Raw genomic sequence first — 22,614 nt, 5'->3', positions numbered from 1 at the left:
AAGTTGCACAAAGGTTTCTTACAGAGAAAAGATTTCAGAGGAGAAAATCAATTCTTAGCTTGGAGCATCAGGGAAGGATTTTTAAAAGAAATGGTATTCAGATTATGTTCCAAAAGTAGTACTATTTGGATTTATAGATGTGAATGAAATGGATATGAAGAGCAGTAGGAGCAAGAATACCAACACTCACAATCACCATAGGCGGGACATATATGTGAGAGAGCCATCAAATTCAGGACCTGTGAATCAGCAGAATTTGTGCAATATGGCCAAACATGGCAGTATTGTAGTTCCTGTTAAATATCCGATAGATATCTGTGATGTGCATTTGATTGATAGCATTGTTTGAACCAAAGGTGTCCTTTTAATTTTATTTATGAATGTTGTCTCTTGTTGAGAGCGTTGTTGAAATCATCAGTTTTTACCATATTTGGGTCTGAATGGGACTGAAAGAAGTGCTAGTTTTATGTAATTAGTACACTGATATTTGTGGCGTAAGTATTTACTATCATTGTATCTTCTTGTTGAGTTTTTCCTTTAACAAATTTTAGTGGTGTTCTTTGTCTCTTCTGATTAATCTTTGCTTGAAATCTACTTTGTCAGATAAAAGAATAACCTACTTCTCTTTGTTTTCCAGCTCCATATGTGTGGAATATTTTTTTTCCCATTCTTTTACCTTCAGTCAGTGGGTATCTTTGTCTTCAAGATGAGTATCTTGCAAACCACACATGGTTAGAATGTTGCTTCTTAATACATTCTGCCAGTCTTTGAATTAGAGAGTTGAGACTGTTTTTATTCACAGTTTTTATGAAGAGATATTTATGATTTCCAGTCAGTTTGGTTTGTTTCATAGATTTAACTTCTTATTTTTCATTTGCTTCATTGCCTTTTGGGGAACTTCATCTGTTAGAGAGCTCTGGAGTTTAAAGTTCTTGTTCATATAGTATATCTTTATATAGTGTACCTTTATCTATAATGCAGGTTAGCTGTCATGGATTCTTTTATCTTAGAGGTAAAGTTTTACTTCTTCTTTGATGCTGAATGAAAACTTTGCTGAATATAGTAACCTTGGCTGGCAATTATTTTATTCTGGAGCTTGGCTTATCTCATTTCAAGCCCTCCTGACTTTGAGTTTGAAATAACAAGTTGTAATTGAGTATAAATTGATCTTGTGATCTTATATATTTCTCATGTAGCTTTTAATACTCTAGCCACATTCTCCATGTTAGTAATTTTGGTTATGATATACTATGCACTGAAAATTTTTTCCCACCTTTTCTATTTGGTGTTCTCTGTGCTTTCTTGCATGTGGCTATCTAACTCATATCTACCATTTGGAAAATTATCAGCTGTTATTTCACTGAAAGGCTTCTTAATGCCATTAGGATGTATTCCTATGTCCTCTTTTATCACGATGACTCTGAAGTCAAACTTAATGTTGTCTTGAGTTCTTGTATATTCTGATCATAATCTTTTTCTTTTTTCTCTTTACTGTCTGCTGAATATTCCAGCTACAATACCCTAGGCCTGATTTTCTTTTCCACATAATCTAGTCTATTGGTGATCATTTCAATTGAATTCTTTATTCGATTTATGTCTTTCATTTCCAGATGTTCTGATTGGTTTATTTTCAGAGTTTCTGTCTTTATTGAGTAGTTTTTCCATCTGCTTTATTTGTCTTAATTTCTGAATTCTTTTTTATTTTAGCTCTTTAATCATTTTTTCAGAGAGAGAGAGAACGAGAGAGAGAGAGAGAGAGAGAATTTTTTTTAATATTTATATTTCAGTTTTAGGTGAACACAACATCTTTATTTTATGTGGTGCTGAGGATCGAACCCAGCGCCCCATGCATGCCAGGCAAGCGTGTTACAGCGTGAGCCACATCCCCAACCCTCTTTAATCATTTTAATGATCAATTTCTTAAAGTTTTTCTCTGAAATTTCTTCTATTTCCACATCTTTGTTTTCCTTTGTTGAGGACTGTAACTTTGGGGAGGAGTCTTGCTGCCTGATATCTCTAATGCCTCTCAGTTTTTCACTGAAGAACTGCTAATTTAATTCACTCTTGTAGAGCTGCTGTAACACTGGCTGTTCTTGAGCCATTATTTTGCAATCTTTCTCTGATACTGTTGTAGGAGTAGATGTCCAAGTGTATGAATGGATGTCCTCTAGGCACTTCTACTTGGGGCCTAGTCATTGGTTTGGAATTTTTGCCTAACATATTCTCCATGCTAAAGAATTGGTGAAGCTTGAGTGTGGTTAGTTTGTGTGTGGAAGTAGGTTCTTTGTTACTTTGTTGAATTGTGTGTATAGCTCAGCCACATAGTTTCTACCCTGTAGATTTGTAGAACACAATTGCTTCCCAAACACTCTCAGGAGAAAAGGAAACATACATCAGCAACAATAATAGTAATCAACATATATTTTTAGAATAAATGTCTGCTATGAACTATGGCCTGTACACAATAAGTTACCACAGAAAGAGAAATAGTGATGTTGGTTGACCCAAGAATTTGGGGGTAATTTTCTGGGTTTTTTAACTGTTCATATTTTTATTTGTGTTTATTTTTACAGAATCTTGAATTATTTATAAATTTTTCAAATTTCTTTTCATTAACTTGTTAATAAAATCACATAATATCATTAGATTTGGGAATTTGAACCCATGGCCTCATGCATGCCAGGCAAGCACTTTACCACTGAGCACATCCTCAGCCCCTAGATATTTTTGAATATTTAGAGATTTTATATTTTTAGTCTTGATGTTGTCTTCTCTATTTTTTTCCGTGACCTAGAAATTAATCAATTTTAATCATCATTAAAAAATCATTTTGGGGGTTTATCATCCTCTGTTATATACTTTTTTTATTTTGTTAGTATCTCTCCTATCTTTACCATTTTTTTCTTTAAAGTTTTTAAAGTATTTATTAGTTGTCCTTTTTCTACCCAAATGAGATGGATGCTTAGTTTGCTGAAGTTTAGTCTAAGTTGTGTTCCTCACATGTTTTTTAGAGCCATAAATTTAAGCATATCTATTCCTGATTTCTAAATTTGGACTAAGAACTTTTAATTGGCATGCATCTATCTACCTAACAATATTTATTAATTATGATTATTTTCTTCTTTAGGCTTGTGCTGTTCACAAGTGCATTTATTGCATAATGTTTTAGTATGTTTTTTCTTTAGTTTTCAATAATATTATATGAAAAGTTACAGATGTTCCTGGGGTCCTCTTAATGATGTCCTCCCTCTGAGAGGTTTTACTCTGCTTATGATGGGTCACTAAACTAGGACCAGACATTCTTGATCCAATTAAGATCTAATGAACTTCAAACATGGTAATCTTCCTCTACCTCTCAGTGTAGTCCACCAGGGATCTACCCCAAACCTCAGATGCACTTCACAGCCCCATTTGCTGTTTTTCCTTTTACCTCTGTGAAGGAGCCCAGGTTTCATTCTTTCATTGTGTACCTGACACTTCAAAGGGTAAATGGACACAAAATGTCAAGCTCAATGTTTCTGGATTCTCTCTTCTCTCTGGTCTTTTCACAGCGTCTTGGTGTCTTTAGAGACAGTTGATTCAATTGCCTCACAGTTTTTTGTTTTTTAATATTTTAAAAATTGTGTATAGCTTCCATGGTTCTCTATTAGATTGAAACCATTCACTCTAGCATTTCTGTGAGCAGAACTCTTATAAGGTGTTTTATTTAAAGTCATATATTTAAGTTCTATAGAGTAACAATATACTAAAGTTATAAATTCAATGCTAGTTCCTCTCCTTGGAGGTGTTTGGAACAAGTAAAGTTTCCTTACCTGAAAATGGGGTCACTAATGTTTTTTTTCTGTGTAGGTTTTTTGAGTTAAAAGAATGAATTTAAGCAAAGCACCAGAAATTATATTTAACACAACATAAGTACTACATAAAGTTTTGCTATTATTGTAATTATTATTTTATAATCATCTTCATGAAACTCTTTAGTGAGTTCTAGGCAGAGACTTAGCCATTAATAAAAGCATTTAATTTGGAGTTTATACATATACCCTTATAAAAATATTCACATACACATATTATTGCATAGGCTGCAGTTTAAAATCATGTTGGAAATTTAAAAGTGGTGGTATCAAGATGCTGGAAGTCTGTGGTCTTTAGGGAGAATGACCACAATTAGGCTGTTGGTCTTTATTCTCCCGAGTTAAAAGCATGAATAATGATATTGATGTCACTAGTCTTAAGGATGATAACTTATACTAACCCAAATTTAATGAGCTTGATACACTAAATTACAGTGTATTAATTTACAGTGAAAATCATTTCTTAACTGCCTTCTAAAATTGCTTATACTAATATTACAAGGTATTCTGTGTTTAGAGTCAGTTCTATTTTGGAAAGCAAATTGTGGTTAAGAATCTATTTGGTACACAAGGAATAGGTTGAGATGACGACTTCCCAGTTAGAAGAACAGGAGGCACACTTCCATGCCCTAAGAATGGCCTTGCCATTTAACAAGCATCAACTGATATAGACATAATGATAAAATAAAATGAAATATTAAATTATGTAGATAACTAGATGTCATCATCATCATTATCATCATCATCATCACCCAGAGTTGGTGTTGTTTCTACCTCATTCATGCTAGGCAAGCACTTTATCAATGATCTACATCCTTAGACCAGGACCTTATTATTACAATGAAGAAAAGAGAACCCACAACAAACTGACAAGCTCCAAATAGGAATGGCCAAGAGGCACTCAGTTCCCACTCATGGACATTGACTCCTGCAGGGGAAAAAAAAAAAATAAGCACAAAGTCTGTGAACACCACACCTATGAGGACTCGCAATCTTAATCACTCTAAAACACTTTGGAAAGAAAGAACTGTGCCCTAAAAGGCTTACACGTAAGAGCCGGAAAAAATATTTCCCAGCATATGCATAAAACACAACACAGAAGTAAAATAAAAATTTAAAAAAAATTAACATGATGATATCTCCCAAATTTCATAATTTACCAGCAACTGGCTCCAAAATCTTAAGAGGATGAAATACTAGAGAGAATTAAAAAGAGGTCTGGGGTGATTCCTCAGGGGTAGAGTGCTTGCCTAGCACGTTGGGGCACTGTGTTTGATTCTCAGAACTACATATAAATAAATAAAATAAAATCCCATTGACAACTAAAAATATATTTTAAAAAATAACTTAAAAGAATGATATCAAAAATTATTAGTGAATTCTGAGAGAAAACACACACACAAAACAAAACAAAACAAAAAAAACCTGAGTGAATTAAGGAAGAAAGTACAGGATACAAAGGAGAAATTCAATGAATTAATAGAGACATTAAAACGAAGTAAACAGAAATCTTGGAAATGGAAAACACAAATAAAATGATCATTTGAAAATCTTGCTAACAGAGTAGACCATAATGAATACAGAATCTCAGAGCTGAAAGACAAAGTGGCTGGTCTTGAACATTCAGACAGAATTAAAAAAACAATAAGTAACAATGACCAGAATGTGAATGAATTAGAGGACCCAGGGACTTCATTTATTCCTTCTAAAAAATTACCAGCAGCAGCCCACATGTGCCAAACATCAATGTTCTAGAGAAGGGGAGTTAACCATGATGTTTTCCTCAAAAGAGAATGTGGGGTAGTAGGCGGAGCAAGGTATTAATCAAATCATCACACATAAACTCTAATTACTTAGTGTGGTCAGTTCTAGGAAGAAAGGTGTGTGGATGGAGAAACTGTAACAGAAGGGCCCTGTGTCCTAGCTCACTGGTCTCCTTCTCCTGTCAGCAATGGTGCATACACACAACATCTGCATGGCTAGGTTTTCTCAGAGAACCCTCTGTCCTAGCTGAGATCTGAAGAGGACATTAGCCTGCAGGGAGGGGAAGAATACTATAAGTGGCGGGCAGTGGCCTGCACAAAGACTGTGCAGGAAAGCATGGGTTTATTTGAAGAATTTGAGGAAAGACTTCTGGGTAACTTTAAATTTGAGAGACAAAAAGCAAAGATTTCTCAGGGCCTCCTTGGACACTTTAAAGTTATATCTCTGCAGGAAGAGTTTCAGAAAAATCTGGTACTTTTTAAAGCAGCATTGTGTTTCAGATTATCCAAGGAGAATATTTAGCTACAGTGTGGAGAATGGTTTGGAGAAGCAATAGCTTACCATAGACACAAATGAACTACAGAATTTTGAGATTCTGAGTAGGTCTGAGAAATACTACTGGCATCGTGAATGGATTAAGGCTTTGCTTTACACTCATCAGAATAAACCTTCAAATTTGCTTTTTAAGTTTCTATGTCTGAAAGGACCCTGAAAACCAGGTTTCAATTCTCATTATCTGTCTGAGCCCCTTGCATCCCCTTTGGGTATACCTAGAGGGTGATAATCAACAAAGGATAACAATAAGTGACAATGAGAACAACAGAACACCACTCTGTGGAATTAGAACAGTGCAAATCCATTGCAAATGAATTTAGATAAAATGTAGAAACAATAAAATAAGTACTTCACCATTAAGGTTACCAATGCCTCTCTGTTTCTTTCCACTGAGAAATTACTGTGAAATTTTTTCCACTTCAACTTCTTAGCTCAGTTAATCAGCCTCCCTTGATCCCAGCCTGAAATATTCTTTTTTATCTTTTAAAAATAGCTTTAAAATAAAAAAGTCACAAACTCATTGCCAAATACTTAGAGCAACAGAGAAAACATAATGCAAGTTATGAAGGTCCTCACAAATAGGATTATACATTTTAACATTTAGGTGGACATTGTCTCAATCATTCACTTATACACAGGCAATTTATATGAAGATTAAAATAATTGCAAGTATTCACAACATTTTTACAGCTTCCACTCACTATAAATATTTATGGCCTTTGCCTATTTTTCTATGAAATAATTTGTTTTTGTCATTGGTATTGGTATTGGTGAGAATGTCATGTATCAATGTGTATATGTGTGCTTGAGTGTTTTTTAAAATTTTTTAATATTTATTAATGCATTATAGTTATAAATAATACTGGGGTTTGCTTTTACACATTCATAAATGCATCTAACACATTTTGCTTCATTTAAATCCCCCATACTTTCTCTTCCCCTGTGATCCCCACACCCCCTGCTCACTTTCTTCTGCTCTATTGGTCCTCTTTATATTTTTTTTAGATTGTTGAATTATAGTTTTATATATAAAATTCTAATGCATTGTGATATATTCATATATGCACATACATGACATAATTTGGTCAACTTCAATTCCCAGTTCTTCCTCTTTCCCTCTTTCCCTCCTCCCTCGCTCTTGGTTCCTTGCTTCTCCTCTAATGATTTCTCTTGCCTGAGTGTTTTAAATACAATCTTGGGTTAGATGCTTTTATCACAGGAAAGGAGGGTGCTGAACTCCAAACCTTGATTCTTGTGTTCCTACTGAAAGGGTAAAGTTTCTAAGCTGCAAAGCCTGAGTTAAAATGTAGAGGACCAGGCATTGTAAACCTGCTTCTAAATTTCAAAGCCTGGGTTAAATTCCTGAGGCAGTTAAGACAATGCCCTGGTGGCCATTTGGTTGTTTAATAACTTAGGACTCTGTGTAGCCCGACTAGCAGGCATTCAAGGCCCAAACCAATCAGTTTAAATGTAACCCCCTCCTTAGGAATGACCTATCACTCCAGCCAGCCCTGTTCCAATGAATGTACTAATCAAGTCTAAGAATTGTTGTTTGATTTTCCCTCGGTGTATGGTGATTTGTTAAAGGAGACTATGATGTATGCAAAGCCCCCGCCCTCCCCAAAAAGTGTACTTAAGCATTGTTCATCCCCTGCTCTGGGCTCTGGGCTGCTTTCCCTTCCTGAGTGAGCCTGGAGCCTCAGAATGCTGAATCAGGATCCTCAATAAAAAGGAAAGTGAGGATTAAGAAAAAAGCACTGTCAAGAGAGAGAGAGAGAGTGGGCCATCTCTGAGCAGAGAATGGCAAAAGAGACAGTGCTGTCTCCAAGTTTATTACTGTTTGATGTTTTCCAAGAGAACTGGGGGCCTCCTTCAAGCAATCTTCACAAATCAAGTGATCAACTCCTCCTTCACATTGGGGTTTTCAACCTTAGTTGGTCCTGTACAGAAATGGCATGGTGGCTATCCTATTCAGGGGGCTTCATCTACTCATCAATCCCATGTTAATATGGGCACTGGGGTCAGAAGTTACCTTAGTGTGCCTGCTTTACTAAATGAATCTTCCTTCCCTGACAAGAGAAGACACCTATAGCTATAATTCCTAGCTTTACACCAACATTAGTGAACTCTGTCAAGAGTTAGTCCCATTAATCCTTTGCTTTTGATGTGTTTTCTAATTAGCTCCTTAGAGTCTGTTTATTTTCTAAAAATTAAATGCCACTCTTTGCTTTCTCATCCACTTTGAAAGTAGTTTTAAAAGACCCTAAATTAGTTTAAAGAATGCTTATGATCTTGCCATGCATTTCACTGTTCATTGCTACCTCCCACCTAACACTTTTAGATATAGGAAAGATTTGAAGTATTCTAAACAAATTGATTCTCTTAATGAATGTTAATGCAGCATTGATTTAGAAGGTGTTAAAAAAAGTGGTCCTTCAGTTTGACTTTCATTTTTCTTCAATCTTATGTAAATGTGGATATATGACAGAATTGGCTAATGCTGGTAATTCTGTACCCTAGTAGTTTAACTGATATTGTTATCTTATTGACAATAAATATCCTTTTCTATCATTGTTTGAAGATTTAAGTGTTACCCATTCACACATTCTTTCAAGAAATCTGCATTGGAAGCTTATTAAATCATTGAACTATGTCTTTTGAATACAATACTGAAAACAAACAAGCAAACATAAGCCTTATTCTTATGAACATTTCCATTGCCTGGAAAAGAAATCTGTTAAACAAGTAAACATGCTTATGGTCTGAGCCTGTCCATCAACACTATCTAGGCTTTACCAGGTGTCAAAGCTAGTGGATTCTTGCACCAATATTCACCATTAGTAGAACAGTGAACTGATACTGGAATAGTTTGAATCCAGCACTTCCTCTAGGACAGACATCTCTAAAGTGTAGAAAAAGGTCTCACTGTGATCTTGGATTTTTGCCAGTTGGGAGGGGCCATGAAAACCTCATACTGCCTCTCATATTATTTATTTGTCCTTGAACGGGCAGTTTTTGTCCTCTTTTCCTCATTCATGCTTTTGCTAAGGGAAACTGCAGTTTTAATTTGAGATTTGCAGAGTATTTTTGTTTAATAGTTTAAAGAAGGTTGGAGACTTTGTGATTAAATGTGGAATATAAAAACTATAAATGACTGCAATGTCATGAAAATAAAGAGCTAGAATATTAGTGCAATCCTCAGAAAATAGTTTTCTTCTTTCTCCTTGCAGTCTGAGAAAATTAATATAGAATTCTCAAATTCAATCTGGATGGGAAGGCCTTCCCACACCTTTTCACTAAAAAGTAATGAGAACACTGGCAGCATGATGCAGATGCTGAGCCATGACTTGCGAAGAATTAAGAGGACTTGACTGAAGCCTGACTTTTATAGAAAATGTAAAGTCTATGTTTTAGGGGTAATGTGAAAATCAAATAAGATGATAGATGGGAAAGTTTCATCACACAGCCTAGGACACAAGTCAGATTCTATAAATGTTAATGATACTTTGCAAAAGAGAAATAATGAAATGATTGAAGGTAAAAATAAAACAAATTAATTTCAAGTAGAACAAGAGTATAACTGGATGTGAATTGGCACAGACAGGGTTTTGGGAGATAATTTCTGAGACAACCCTATTGAATCAGGGACAAGAAATATGTCTCCAGCTACTTACTATTCTCTTTGGACTTCTTACCCAGGATAAAGGAATGGAGAATAATATGAGTTAAATACGAGATCTCAGCAACTACAGATACATACCAAGATAGAAAATCATTTTTAGGCAAACAAAATATATGCCTTCCAGACAAAGTTTCTTTTTATGTAGATATTTATTTAAGAGAAGGGCATTGGAGATTGGTGTTCAGGGACATTAAAATTTTTAAAGCCAATAAAACCTCCATAATTCATTCCTGAACAATAAACACATTTCGGAACACTTTTTTCAGGGACCTTTTCACTTCTTTGTTCCTTAAGGAGTAGATCAACGAGTTCAGCATGGGGGAGACAATGTTGTTTAGTATCTGCACCACGGCCCCAAGCAGAGGATTGTGTGTACGCTGCAGGTAGATAATGATGACAGGTCCGTAGGCACAGAGGATGGCAGTGAGGTGGGCACTGCAGGTGGAGAAAGCCTTCTGCCTGCCCTCTGCTGAACGAATCCTCAGAATGGCAATCCCAATGTGAGTGTAGGAGACACAAACGCTGAATAAGAGCATTAAAGCCAGGAGGCCAACATTAATGGAGCCCACTCTCTGGGCCAGAGAGCTGTCAGTACAAGCCAAGGGTAAAACTGCAGGGATGTCACAGAAGAAGTGGTCCACCTGATTGGGGCCACAGTAGGTTAACTGAAAGGTAAAGGAGGTCAATGTGGTGGCATGGACACACCCCACCAACAAGGCTACCGTGACCAAGCTGACACAGACTGCAGGTTTCATGATGAGCATGTATCTTAGTGGGTGACAGATGGCAACATAGCGATCATAAGCCATTACAGAATAGAGGCATCCTTCCGTAGAGCCCAGCAGGTGATAGAAGAAGAGCTGTGCAGCACAGCCCTTGTAAGAGATGGCTCGGCTCAGACCAGAGAGATAAAAGAGCATCTTGGGACAGGTTACAGAAGGGAACAACATGTCAAAAACAGACAGAAGTCCCAAGAAGAAATACATGGGAGTGTGAAGAGTGGAGGATGAAATGATTGCTGTAAAGATGAGTAAATTCCCAAGCAGGGTGAAGAGGTAGATGGAAGAGAAGATGGCCAAGAGCACAGTCTCCAGTCCCTCTGTCTGAGGGATTCCCAGGAGGATGAACTCATTCAGCAAGCTGTGATTTCCCATCTTGCTGGAAGGCTGTTCTGGGTTTTCACAAAGAACATGAAGACATGAGGGTGGGGGCTGGTTATGACAGACGCAATACTACTGCACACATTGTCAACAAATTTTATTTTACTATAAAGTTAATAATGAAAATAAATTTCAGAATTTTATTCTGAAGACATTTGGATGCTAGCAAAGTCCACCTACCACTTCACAACTGAAGGCATGCTCCTTCACACGTATGAATACAAAGCAAAACTGAAACACTAACAAGGTAAAATAAAGGGTGGGTTAAGAGAACAAAAAATATCAATATAAAGCAGAAGAGCACAATTTAACTAATGTCCTTAACATACCATATAATATGAATTCCTTATAATTATCTGACCTGGAAGCTTGATTTTCTGTATTCCTTTTAGTGTATTGTAGTTATTCAAAAATGTCTCCTGATAGACTAAGTATTCAGGAAAGGTTAACTTGGGTACCCACATATCTGACTAGAAAAATGGATAACCATACATGAGGAGGAGCAATAGGATGTAGGTTGTCTGAATAACATTCTAATTAGATAATTTGATATGTTCCTTAGTTTAAACTTTATTTTTCCCTTGGTACCAGGGAATGAACTTAGGAGCATGCAACCACTGAGCCACATTCACAGACCTTTTTATTTTTTATTTTGATACAGGTTCTTACGAAGTTGCTTAGGGCCTCACTAAGTTGCTGAGGCTGGCTTTGAACTTGTAATCCTCCTGCCTCAGCCTCCTGACCCACTGGGATTGCAGGCATGTGCCACTGCTCCCAGGTAGTTTGTACATTTTCTTATATGAAAATGGTTATTTTACTAAAAATAACTTACCAGTAGAATATACCTGGGGACTTAAATTGTTTATATATCAAATGCAAATATGAGATGGTTAAACATTGTTAATAGTGTAATTTTTTGAAAACTTGTAGTAATTAAATATTTTAGTTTTATGACTCTAACTTTGGGGGATTTTTTTATGTAAAAATTTGTATTTAAAAATAATAATTATAGTAAGAATATTTGGCATTAATTAACTCTCTTCACAGATTTATAAATATACTGTACAGTACTGTCAAATACAGCAGAGCATGTTCATCACTGTATCTTTGGAATACCATATCTACTATCATTTATTATTGGAATCAAATTTTCAAGTGCTCTAAAATGAATATTTTGTCCTAAGACAATTATCAGCCTTTTATAATAATTCCAGAATGCAATCATTGCAGTGAATCTGCATTTCAGTCTACATTCCATGCACAATGAAAGGAATTCATATTTTCACTTAAGTGCAGTGTTTTCTAATTCCTCATCTAGGATAAATGGGATGAGAATTGACCATCCTCATAATTACTGGCAATCACTCATTCATTGTCTATTGCTGGAGTGAAAAAATGTAAAAGATAGATGGAGGTTGAGAGTCAAGGGAAGATAATGAACTTCCCCAAGTACAGGGAACATTGGAGAGAAAATAATAAAGTTTTTCGACACATAGAAGAGAATATGAAAAGCAATGAATGTAAAAATACCTAAAATAGGACAAAACTATTCACACACCATAGCCTGTTTAAGTTATATTTGATCATGCATGTTGGTTCATGAGATAATAAATTACAGAATATTGTTACAATATGTTAATGCAAGTATTTACTTTCCTGCTGTCATGGCATTGAGTCTCTAGAGACTACGAGTATTGAGTTGGTGGGCTCTTTGAGTCTTAGGACCTTTTGGGTTTCATGTTGGAAAAAAATATGACATTCTTTACATTTTTCCCCCTATACTAGTGTTGTCTTTTCCCTGTGGAGGATCATCTAGACTTGAAACCAGTTTTTATTTGTACAGAACCTAAGAGAGAGTGTGGCCGCTAGGTGGCGCCCATGCTCTGAAGTATCCACCTCTACACAGGCCTAGTTGGAGGTCTCTGAACAATTGAGTCAGGCTCAATTAACAGAGAGGGAGAACAGGGTAACTGCCATGAAGGTATTTTAACACACTCCTATGAAAAGATGTTTAACAAGAGAGAGAAATTTTCAAAATAATATGTGATATTTCAGCTGTGAAAATGCCAAGGATAAGTAGAGATGTAGGCAGGTGCCTGAAATTATGATAGATTAAGTGAATGGGAAAATAGTGTTGAAACTCTGGGACATTGCTATAATGGTGCTGGATGTATGATTGATGCTCAATAAACACTTGCTATTGATTAATCCAGAAAATTTTCCCTCCAATAATTGCTATAAAGATTAAATATGATGATATTCGTGATACACTTTGGAAATGATAAAGAATTTTACTGCTGTCTGGAAGAGAGGAGATAATAGGGAATGGTGATTAGAAAAGACAAGATTTTTTAGATGGGAACATTTAGTTGTGAATCTAGATTAGTTTTTGCTATTAGTTTTGATTCTGATTTCCCTTCATTTTACTTATATCAAAAATAGGGATCATATTATATTTTAAGGGTTGTTCAGTAGATTAAACACAGTAAGGTTTTGTGAGGCACCTAATAAAATGTTTGACATTTTGCAGATGCTATTTAGTGCTATTCAAGCGACTGCTATTTACTATGTCATTCTGGCCAAAGAAAAGACACTCTTTTGCTGCTCTGGGTTAATATGAAAGTGAGCAAAGCTGGCATTGATAGCACAGTTTGGGGAAGTTTCAAAGAATACCCTTTGGTCTCCGAGGAGATTTTGACGGGGCTCAAAAATATGTATATAGGGGAGAAGAATGGGGACCACTGCTTAAGTGCCTACTGTATCCCTCACATGCAAGCCCCACTCAAATTCATTCAAAACAGTGAATTATGAATTATGCTGGAACATGATATCATGATGCACAAGGGGAGAGAAGACTCATGTTTTTGAGGCTTAAGCAAAAATCCCATGACTTCTTTAAGATACAAATTCAAAGTACAGAAAGCCTATAAGAAATTTATCATGAAAACTATACTATGGCAGATTGAAATTTTAGTTAAAAACAATTAAAACAATATTTATTTTTATAACTTCAAATGTTATTTTTAAATCACTAAATATTCCATCTTATTATTTCTAGACTCACAACCAGAGAGTTTCATAAGCCTCTGAGACACCTGGAACCAAGTATGATAATTTAAATAGTAATTTACAGGACACCCATAATAAAAATTAAGACAGCTTTTGTAGAAGATTGAAGTCAAGGTCTAACATTTTTCTTTTTCTTTTTTTTTTTTAAGAGAGAGAGAGAGAGAGAGAATTTTAATGTTTATTTTTTAGTTTTCAGCGGACACAACATTTGTTTGTATGTGGTGCTGAGGATCGAACCCGGGCCGCACGCATGCCAGGGGAGCGCGCTACCGCTTGAGCCACATCCTCAGCCCAAGGTCTAACATTTTTCTATGAAATATACAACATAGCATAGCTAGAAAATTTTGAATTCAAGGTTTAAAAGCCCAGATTCAAAAATCCTTTTTTTGGTGGTATGACTTTGGACTAGTAGTTTATCATCTCTACAGCTCTGCTTCTCCCTGTACAAAGCAGAAAGCTTTCCCCTGCATGGGTAATCTCACCCTTAAGTACTCAGTCAAAACTCATCATTCCACCCAGGACACTTTGAGAGTAAGAAGAGATAAAATTAATAACTTAAACATAATGATAAGGGTAAAATGGGGAAGTTCAGGCCAATGACTGAATATGCTTTCTTTATTGGCTCCTCATTTTTTTTCCCACAAGTCAGTACTTTAACATGCAGCACTACAATGGTGTTCCCTAGCATGTGGGATGTTCTTAAAATTGTACTTTGAACACAGTGGGCACCCAATAAATGTTTGGTTTTCAAAAAATAAGATAGTATCTACATCACCATGAAGATCAAATATAAAGATGTTCGTAAAACGTTTTGATACATTAGATATGAAATAAAATGATCATACATTTATTACATCATACATTTATTATGGAAGTCCCACGCTGATGGACTTGGAAGGTACCTACATTCAGAGGAGGGTTGTGTCCCAAGCTCAGTGACATCACTAAAGGAGACAGGATTCACCAACTAAGATTGGAGGTCAAACCTTGGGAAACAATACATTTCAGGAAAAGGAGATAGAATAGGAAGAATTTAAGAAGAAATGTATTCATTTCTCAGAAAATAAGAAAGAAATTGGGAAATTTTTTTAATATCTTTGTTTCATTGTTATTTTGAACTTATCTACCTAATATATAATTCTCAGCAATTTTGTAGTGGTTGGAACATGATAGATGTTGAATTGATTAGGAGAGAGCAAAAAAACTAATAAAGGAATATATTTGTGCATGCTGAGTGCTAGAGAGAGGAAATGGGGAATGGACCCTGACCATTACCTCAGAAACTGATGCCTGAGTCATGCATTCTACACCACAAGTATTCAGAATGAGGTTGAAAGGCAAAACTTGAGAAACATGGGGAGAATTTCCAAGTACTTACATGATCAAGAAGGTCAACTGGCTCAACAAAGAAAAATAAAATTTTCCCTCTTTTTATCTTACTTTTTTTTGATAGGGCAGTGGAACTTTCCATACCAAATGTGTCTCTTCCCTAGATGCCATGGAATTGAGCTTGGATTCTCTAGGTGACAACATCAAGTGGTCTTTTTCATTTGCAAACAGAAAGTGAATTCTCTACATGCTAGGTGACAGAGTGATTTCCTCCAAGTTAGTGGAAACAAAATTATCTTTTACATCTCTGGGACTTTAAATGGCTTCAAGGTCCCTCTAGAGAAGCTTTCTCTGTGACATATCCCAAGACTCCACAAGCAAGAGCTCTGTGAGCATAGGGAGCAATTAAATGCTGAATGATGAAATAGTTCTAGAGCTACAAGTTAATACACAGTAATCAAGATAATCTTCCAAGGTATTAGGAACCAAAGAGCGTGTGAATCTCACCTCTGTGTGAATCTCTTCTCTGTTTGGGGCAGATATCTCATTGAACTTTTGTTCTCTATAAGCCTGGGGGAATTTGGCTGCCTATTTTTCCATTTCTCCAATTTTCCCCTATTCCTTGTCTCTTGTGGTTTCTCATTTCCCAGGGGCCAGAACTCAATTGCAAGGTAACACCTGCTTTAAGGCTGCTGGGAAATGCCTTTATTCTGAACAGCTGTGGAATTGGCTCCACTTGGCTTGGTTACTAATCTACAAAAAATTGATTATCAATATTGAAGAATATTCAGAAAGGCCAAAGCATCAGGACAGACTTGTGTGGAGATACCTCACTGAAGTAGTCTCTGTTTGTTTTGTGTTGCACTACACTCATGAAATTGCCAGTCCCTCCAAGCTGGCCAAATCACATCTATGATGGTGTCACCTAAAATTGTCATGGAGATGAAAATTCCCATTTCCCAGTGAAACGATGTTCTAACCATCATAGCATCATAGCACAATGTATCAATGTATCACTCAGGAGGGGTGATTCTGGTAGAAACAAGCCTACTGCACTGCCAGTCATGTACATGTACTATATACAGCACATACAATTATAGAGGGTACACAGTACTTGATGGTAACTATAGATGAATAAGCATTGGCTATATATTTACTAAATTATATTCTTTTTTGTTCTTTTCAGAGAATATTCCTACTATTTGTTTAAAAAGACCTTTAAATAAAACAATGTTCTGTGTTATGCTAGCTCTAGCCTAATACCTTGTCTGTTCAGTGAATATCTTGGTTGTATCAAGGGGCCATGTCTGGTAATTAACATAGACCATCTAGGTCTGTGTGAGTGCACTCTGTGGTCTCACAATGAAGAAATCGCCTCTCAGAACATATCTCATGTTTAAACACACATGATATTTTGTTTTAAGTGCTTTATTACTGGATATGTTCTCCTTTGTTTATTTGCTTATTTAATGAATTTCCCCCCTCCCCTTTACAGTGTGAACTCCAGTTGAGTGAGGATTTCTATCTGTCCTGTTGTTGGCCATAATGTCAATGTGCAGAACAGTGCCTTGTGTATAGAAGCCCCGTAAAAACATGGGACTCAAAGATTGAATTATGTGTTTCTCTTTCATAAATTTGATCATTGGACTCATTAACTATTTTATCTGAAAAAAATGAAATTGTACATCGTGTTTAAATAAATATGAATAAATACAAAGAAAAGAAATACACACAAAATAGAATACCGACAGAACTTTATTAAAGTCCTGCCTGATTTGCATTTCTCTGACTGCTAGAGATGGTGAGCATTTTTTCATGTACTTGTTGATTGATTGTATGTCCTCCTCTGAGAAGTGTCTGTTCAGGTCCTTGGCCCATTTGTTGATTGGGTTATTTGTTATCTTGTTATTTAATTTTTTTGAGTTCTTTGTATACTCTGGATATTAGGGCTCTATCTGAAGTGTGAGGAGTAAAAATTTGTTCCCAGGATGTAGGCTCCCTATATACCTCTCTTATTGTTTCTCTTGCTGAGAAAAAACTTTTCAGTTTAAGTAAGTCCCATTTGTTGATTCTTGTTATTAACTCTTGGGCTATGGGTGTCCTATTAAGGAATTTGGAGCCCGACCCCACAATATGTAGATCGGAGCCAACTTTTTCTTCTATCAGACGCAGAGTCTCTGATTTGATATCTAGCTCCTTGATCCACTTTGAGTTAACTTTTGTGCATGTCGAGAGGAGGGGATTCAGTTTCATTTTGTTGCATAGGGATTTCCAGTTTTCCCAACACCATTTGTTGAAGATGCTATCCTTCCTCCATTGCATGCTTTTAGCTCCTTTATCAAATATAAGATAGTTGTAGCTTTGTGGATTAGTCTCTGTGTCCTCTATTCTGTACCATTGGTCCACCAGCCTGTTTTGGTACCAGTACCATGCTGTTTTTGTTACTATTGCTCTGTAGTATAGTTTGAAGTCTGGTATCGCTATACCGCCTGATTCACACTTCCTGCTTAGAATTGCTTTTGCTATTCTGGGTCTTTTATTTTTCCATATGAATTTCATGATTGCTTTATCTATTTCTACAAGATATGCCGTTGGGATTTTGATTGGCATTGCATTAAACCTATAGAGAGCTTTTGGTACCATCTCACTCCAGTAAGATTGGCAGCCATTATGAAGTCAAACAGCAACAAGTGCTGGCGAGGATATGGGAAAAAGGGTACTCTTGTACATTGCTGGTGGGACTGCAAACTGGTGAGGCCAATTTGGAAAGCAGTATGGAGATTCCTGGGAAAGCTGGGAATAGAACCACCATTTGACCCTGCTATTGCCCTTCTTAGACTATTCCCTGAAGACCTTAAAAGAGCTTACTACAGGGATACTGCCACATCGATGTACATAGCAGCACAATTCACAATTGCTAGACTGTGGAACCAACCCAGATGCCCTTCAATAGATGACTGGATAAAAAAAAAAATGTGGCATTTATACACCATGGAGTATTACGCAGCACTAAAAAATGACAAAATCATGGAATTTGCAGGGAAATGGATGGCACTAGAGCAGATTATGCTTAGTGAAGCTAGCCAATCCCTAAAAAACAAATACCAAATGTCTTCTTTGATATAATGAGAGCAACTAAGAACAGAGCAGGGAGGAAGAGCAGGAAGAAAAGATTAACATTAAACAGAGACATGAGGTGGGAGGGAAAGGGAGAGAAAAGGGAAATTTCATGGAAATGGAGGGAGACCCTCATTGTTATAAAAAATTACATATAAGAGGTTGTGAGGGGAATGGGAAAATAAACAAGGAGAGAAATGAATTACAGTAGATGGGGTAGAGAGAGAAGATGGGAGGGGAGGCGAGGGGGTATAATAGAGGATAGGCAAGGTAGCAGAATACCACAGTTACTAATAGGGCATTATGTAAAAATGTGGATGTGTAAATAAAAAAAAATAAAGTCCTGCCTGTTTACTGGTTCATTGTGCCAGGTGTAGGGACTTTTCAAATATTTTCTTTCTCATAACCGGCAACATAAGTGTGTTTCGTGATTCAGTTATTTCCAACCAGATTGTCATGTCTGGTCTGTGGTAAAATTTTAGTTCTGTGCTTTTATCCCAGCAAGATCAGAAGATAAACTCTTCTCACTTTTCTAGCTTCTCTCTGTTGCTTTCCAGAATCTTCAGCTAAGAGAAAGAAAAATTATACTCTTTACCCAGATAAGTAAATCATCTCTTCTCACAAATTAATATGGCATATGTAGTACTAATAAACATCTTCACCAGAATTTAGAAGCTATGAAATAAAATTTGTTCTTATGTAGTGCTTTCTATATGTATATGGATGTGTGTGTGTGTGTGTGTGTATTTACTTTCCCACCCATTAAGATCCATTAGATTGTAAAAACCACCCAGGGAATTAGCTGCACCACTATCTTCATTTCTCAGATGCAAGAATGAATACTTGGAGAAAGAAAATGCCACAACAAATACATGACAGAGACCCAAATCAAAGCTGGCCATCCACACACATCGTATATACTTAACACAGATTCTCTACATTTATATGACTTCATTTAAGTTTCAGATTAAGTGGGCTCTTTTGAAATACAGAGGATACAAGGAATTTGATCATGTGTACTGTCCTTCAGCCAGGTGTCCTGCAGGGCTCAGACCTGGGGACCACATTCAGGATCCTGCAGGTGAGAGAAGGTGTGAGGTGCAGTTGGATTTATAGATGTGCTTTATTTGAAAGTGGCAGCAGACTCCTGAGTCTTTCCATAAACCTTTTTTATGTTCAGGCCAAACAAAGAAGGCCCAGTATCAAAAGGTTACATAAATACCTTCATAAGTGCACACTCACCAGCAGATATTTTGGCCTTGAGTACATATGCTGCATCAGTGTGCTTATGACCTTGACTACAAAACAGAGCTGGCTGGAAGTACCAGTGAGGTAGCCTAACTCTAGCCATGTTAGGACCACCCCACACCAAGAAAATGAACACTGATCTTCTTGACTTGACTTAAGAAGATATTCTTAGTCTTCTTAAACTATTATATCAAACACTTTATTTACCTCCTGATGAGACAAACAAGTCACCATACCTGGAAGGCAGGGTCCCTAGAAAATGGATGCTACCTCAACAAAGTATGTTGCTGGCCCTACCTCTAGGTAGAATGTAGGAACAGAGAATTCACATTAAAGATGAGGAATCAATGATAAAAAGCCCCTAATATTCCTAGAAGTGGTACAGGAAGATAGATCCCCCATAGGAAGCCAAGATAAGGGCCTTGGAGAAGGACAGTGGGGAGGGGGACATCATCAAACCAAAAGAAGTCATTGGTTCTGAAAGACATTCGTGAGTTGCTGCCCTGTGTTTACCATAGTGACTTCTGGGTTAGAACCCCTGTTTCTGTTCCTCAAAGCTTCAACCACAGCACTCTTTGCCCTCACCCCTAGCGATGACTGACCACAAACATACCCCTCTCTGAACTGCTTCCACTTCTTAATTGAGGTGTCAAAAAACACCATATGAGACCTGTCCTTTTAATTATGTAAATCAGGCATTGAAATTATGTATTTCTAATTGGTTTATTAAGCTTAGAGCTTGAAGAGTTTGACTGGTCCCTGCCAGCAACACTTATCCCACCAATCACCTTCACTGGGCCATCAAATATGCCTTTAAAAGCCCCTAGACAACAGTCACCCTTTAACACCCCTCTCTGGGGGCCCCTCCCCTTCAGGAACTTTGCTTTCTTTCTATTACTCTGACAAATTCTATTACTTTGCTCTCATCCTTGTGTTCGTGGATTTCATTCCTCAACTTCATGAGAACCCAACTTCCTAACTCGGTATTACATTAGCAGGGCCAGCACACACCAAGCCTTTGGTAAAGTCTGTTACAGATATATATATATATATGTAGTCATATGTTATATATATATAAATATATAGCTATATATTTTTTTACACATATATAGTTTTTTTATGTTATTACTGATGTACTGTTGCAGCATTTTCACCTAAAAAACAAGCCCCTTCCCTGTGCCTGTCTTCTTAACAGTTCCTTTGGAGAGATCAGGCAGAGGCAAGTCAACATTCTCAATTCTCGGACTTTCCTCTGGATCCAGAGGAAAGAAGTTCAAACCTTTAAGAATTTCCCACTGATCCCTTAGTGATATGGTCCCCACTTGATAACTGGTCCCTAGAAGGGGGCAGGGCTTCAGGGAAATTTAGCCACAGTTGCTTTCACCTTGCATCAGCTCAGAGCCCTGGGAACTTCAGGAGGAGGTAGCTGACCCTGCTGCCCGCCCCGGGGGACTCCCAGCCCTGCACCTCAGGCCTGAGGGCCTCCCATTCTGCCTTCCTTCCCCCTGCCCCTGATCTGTTGGTGCCTACTGTAGCCCCAAGTGCCAGAGGTGTGCGACTTAGCCCTGGTGTGTGTCCCCAGGGATTTCTGCAGGTTTGGCTGTTTAGGGGAATCTTGGGGGATGCCTGGAGGGGGCATGTAGCCATCTTCTGATAATCCCCATGCCTCCCTTTCCCTTTTCTTACTTCCTCTCTGTTTCTCTCCATCCCCTTTTACTTCCCTCCCTCTCTCTTTCTCTGAGATAAGTGATGTTTTCTCAATTTTATGTAAGTTTGTGTTTTGGAAATGTGGCTTTAAGCCTCCATGCAACTGAATCATTGCAGCCTCTAAGCCCATCTATGTAGAAATTGAAGAGACTGCTGCTGCCCATTTTGTTGATATCTGAGAACTAAAAATCTAAGACTAAAAATTTAAAAATAAATCACTCTCTGTTTCTGTGCAGGCCCCACTCTGCAGCCCACATCTCCTGGCTGCAGCCCAGGCTCTCTACTTCTGCCTGCAACAGGTGGTCCACTGGGCTCACTTGCTCCTCCCCTTCCCTGCCTGCTTTTGACTTGTTTTACACCAGAGTCTTGCATATCCAGTGTCCAACACAGACAAAGCTACCTGGCACAGAGAGAAGTCCTCTGTCCTCCCAGCTGCCTAACACTCAAGGCTTTGGCCTTGGTCAGCTGTTGTGGCCAGTCTTTACCCTAGATATTGCTAAACACATTTCTGAAGTGCATTAGTATAGGAAGTTCACACATAATTCATATGTGATATGCAGGTTTTATTGTACTTATTTTAGAAAAAGAGTACTAAGGTTCAGGAGGGTTAAGGTTATGACACCCATGCTATATTCTAAGGAGTATTGTGGGAGCCTCCCCTGAGCTATTTGAGGTTCTTCACTGGGCCTTGGAGCATTGCAAGCTATTTTGTCACTCCTCCTACTTCATGGGTTGCACAATGCTCGTGACCTCTGTCTTTGCTTGGCTAAGAAGACTGATCTTTAGCTCTGGATTTGGGCGTAACCCACAGCCCACCTCCTACCTTAATTGGCTAAGGACATTCTCTAAAATGCTTTTGAATTTCTGCCATACAAATAAGTGTGTGGAAGCCCGACCCCCAGCCTTCGCTCTTTAAAACTATTTTCTGTGTTGTGTGATTTTTCACCATATTTCTCAGCCAGCCCACTCCATGTAGGGGAACCCAGCTTCTGTCACCTGCAGGGGCTGCGGGTGAGAGAGTATTGAACACACTTCTGAATACATGGCACTGCTGTTTAAAGCAGCCACAAGGTGTTGTAGAGATTTCCTCTTTAGTGGGCACTTGGTGAATCTTACCGCCTGCCCAACTGTG

General features: G+C 37.4%; 1 protein-coding gene across 1 annotated transcript; it reads right to left on the bottom strand.

Moving 5' to 3' along the window:
• Positions 1–10,076: 10,076 nt before the first annotated feature.
• On the bottom strand, positions 10,077–11,006 carry LOC113192558 (olfactory receptor 10N1). The gene has a single exon (XM_026402726.2). The coding sequence runs from the start codon at positions 11,004–11,006 to the stop codon at positions 10,077–10,079; it is 930 nt and encodes a 309-aa protein (XP_026258511.2).
• Positions 11,007–22,614: the final 11,608 nt, after the last annotated feature.

Source organism: Urocitellus parryii, chromosome 4 (assembly GCF_045843805.1).
Source record: "Urocitellus parryii isolate mUroPar1 chromosome 4, mUroPar1.hap1, whole genome shotgun sequence".
Lineage (NCBI taxonomy): Eukaryota > Metazoa > Chordata > Mammalia > Rodentia > Sciuridae > Urocitellus > Urocitellus parryii.
This window is presented reverse-complemented; position numbering and strand designations above follow the sequence as displayed.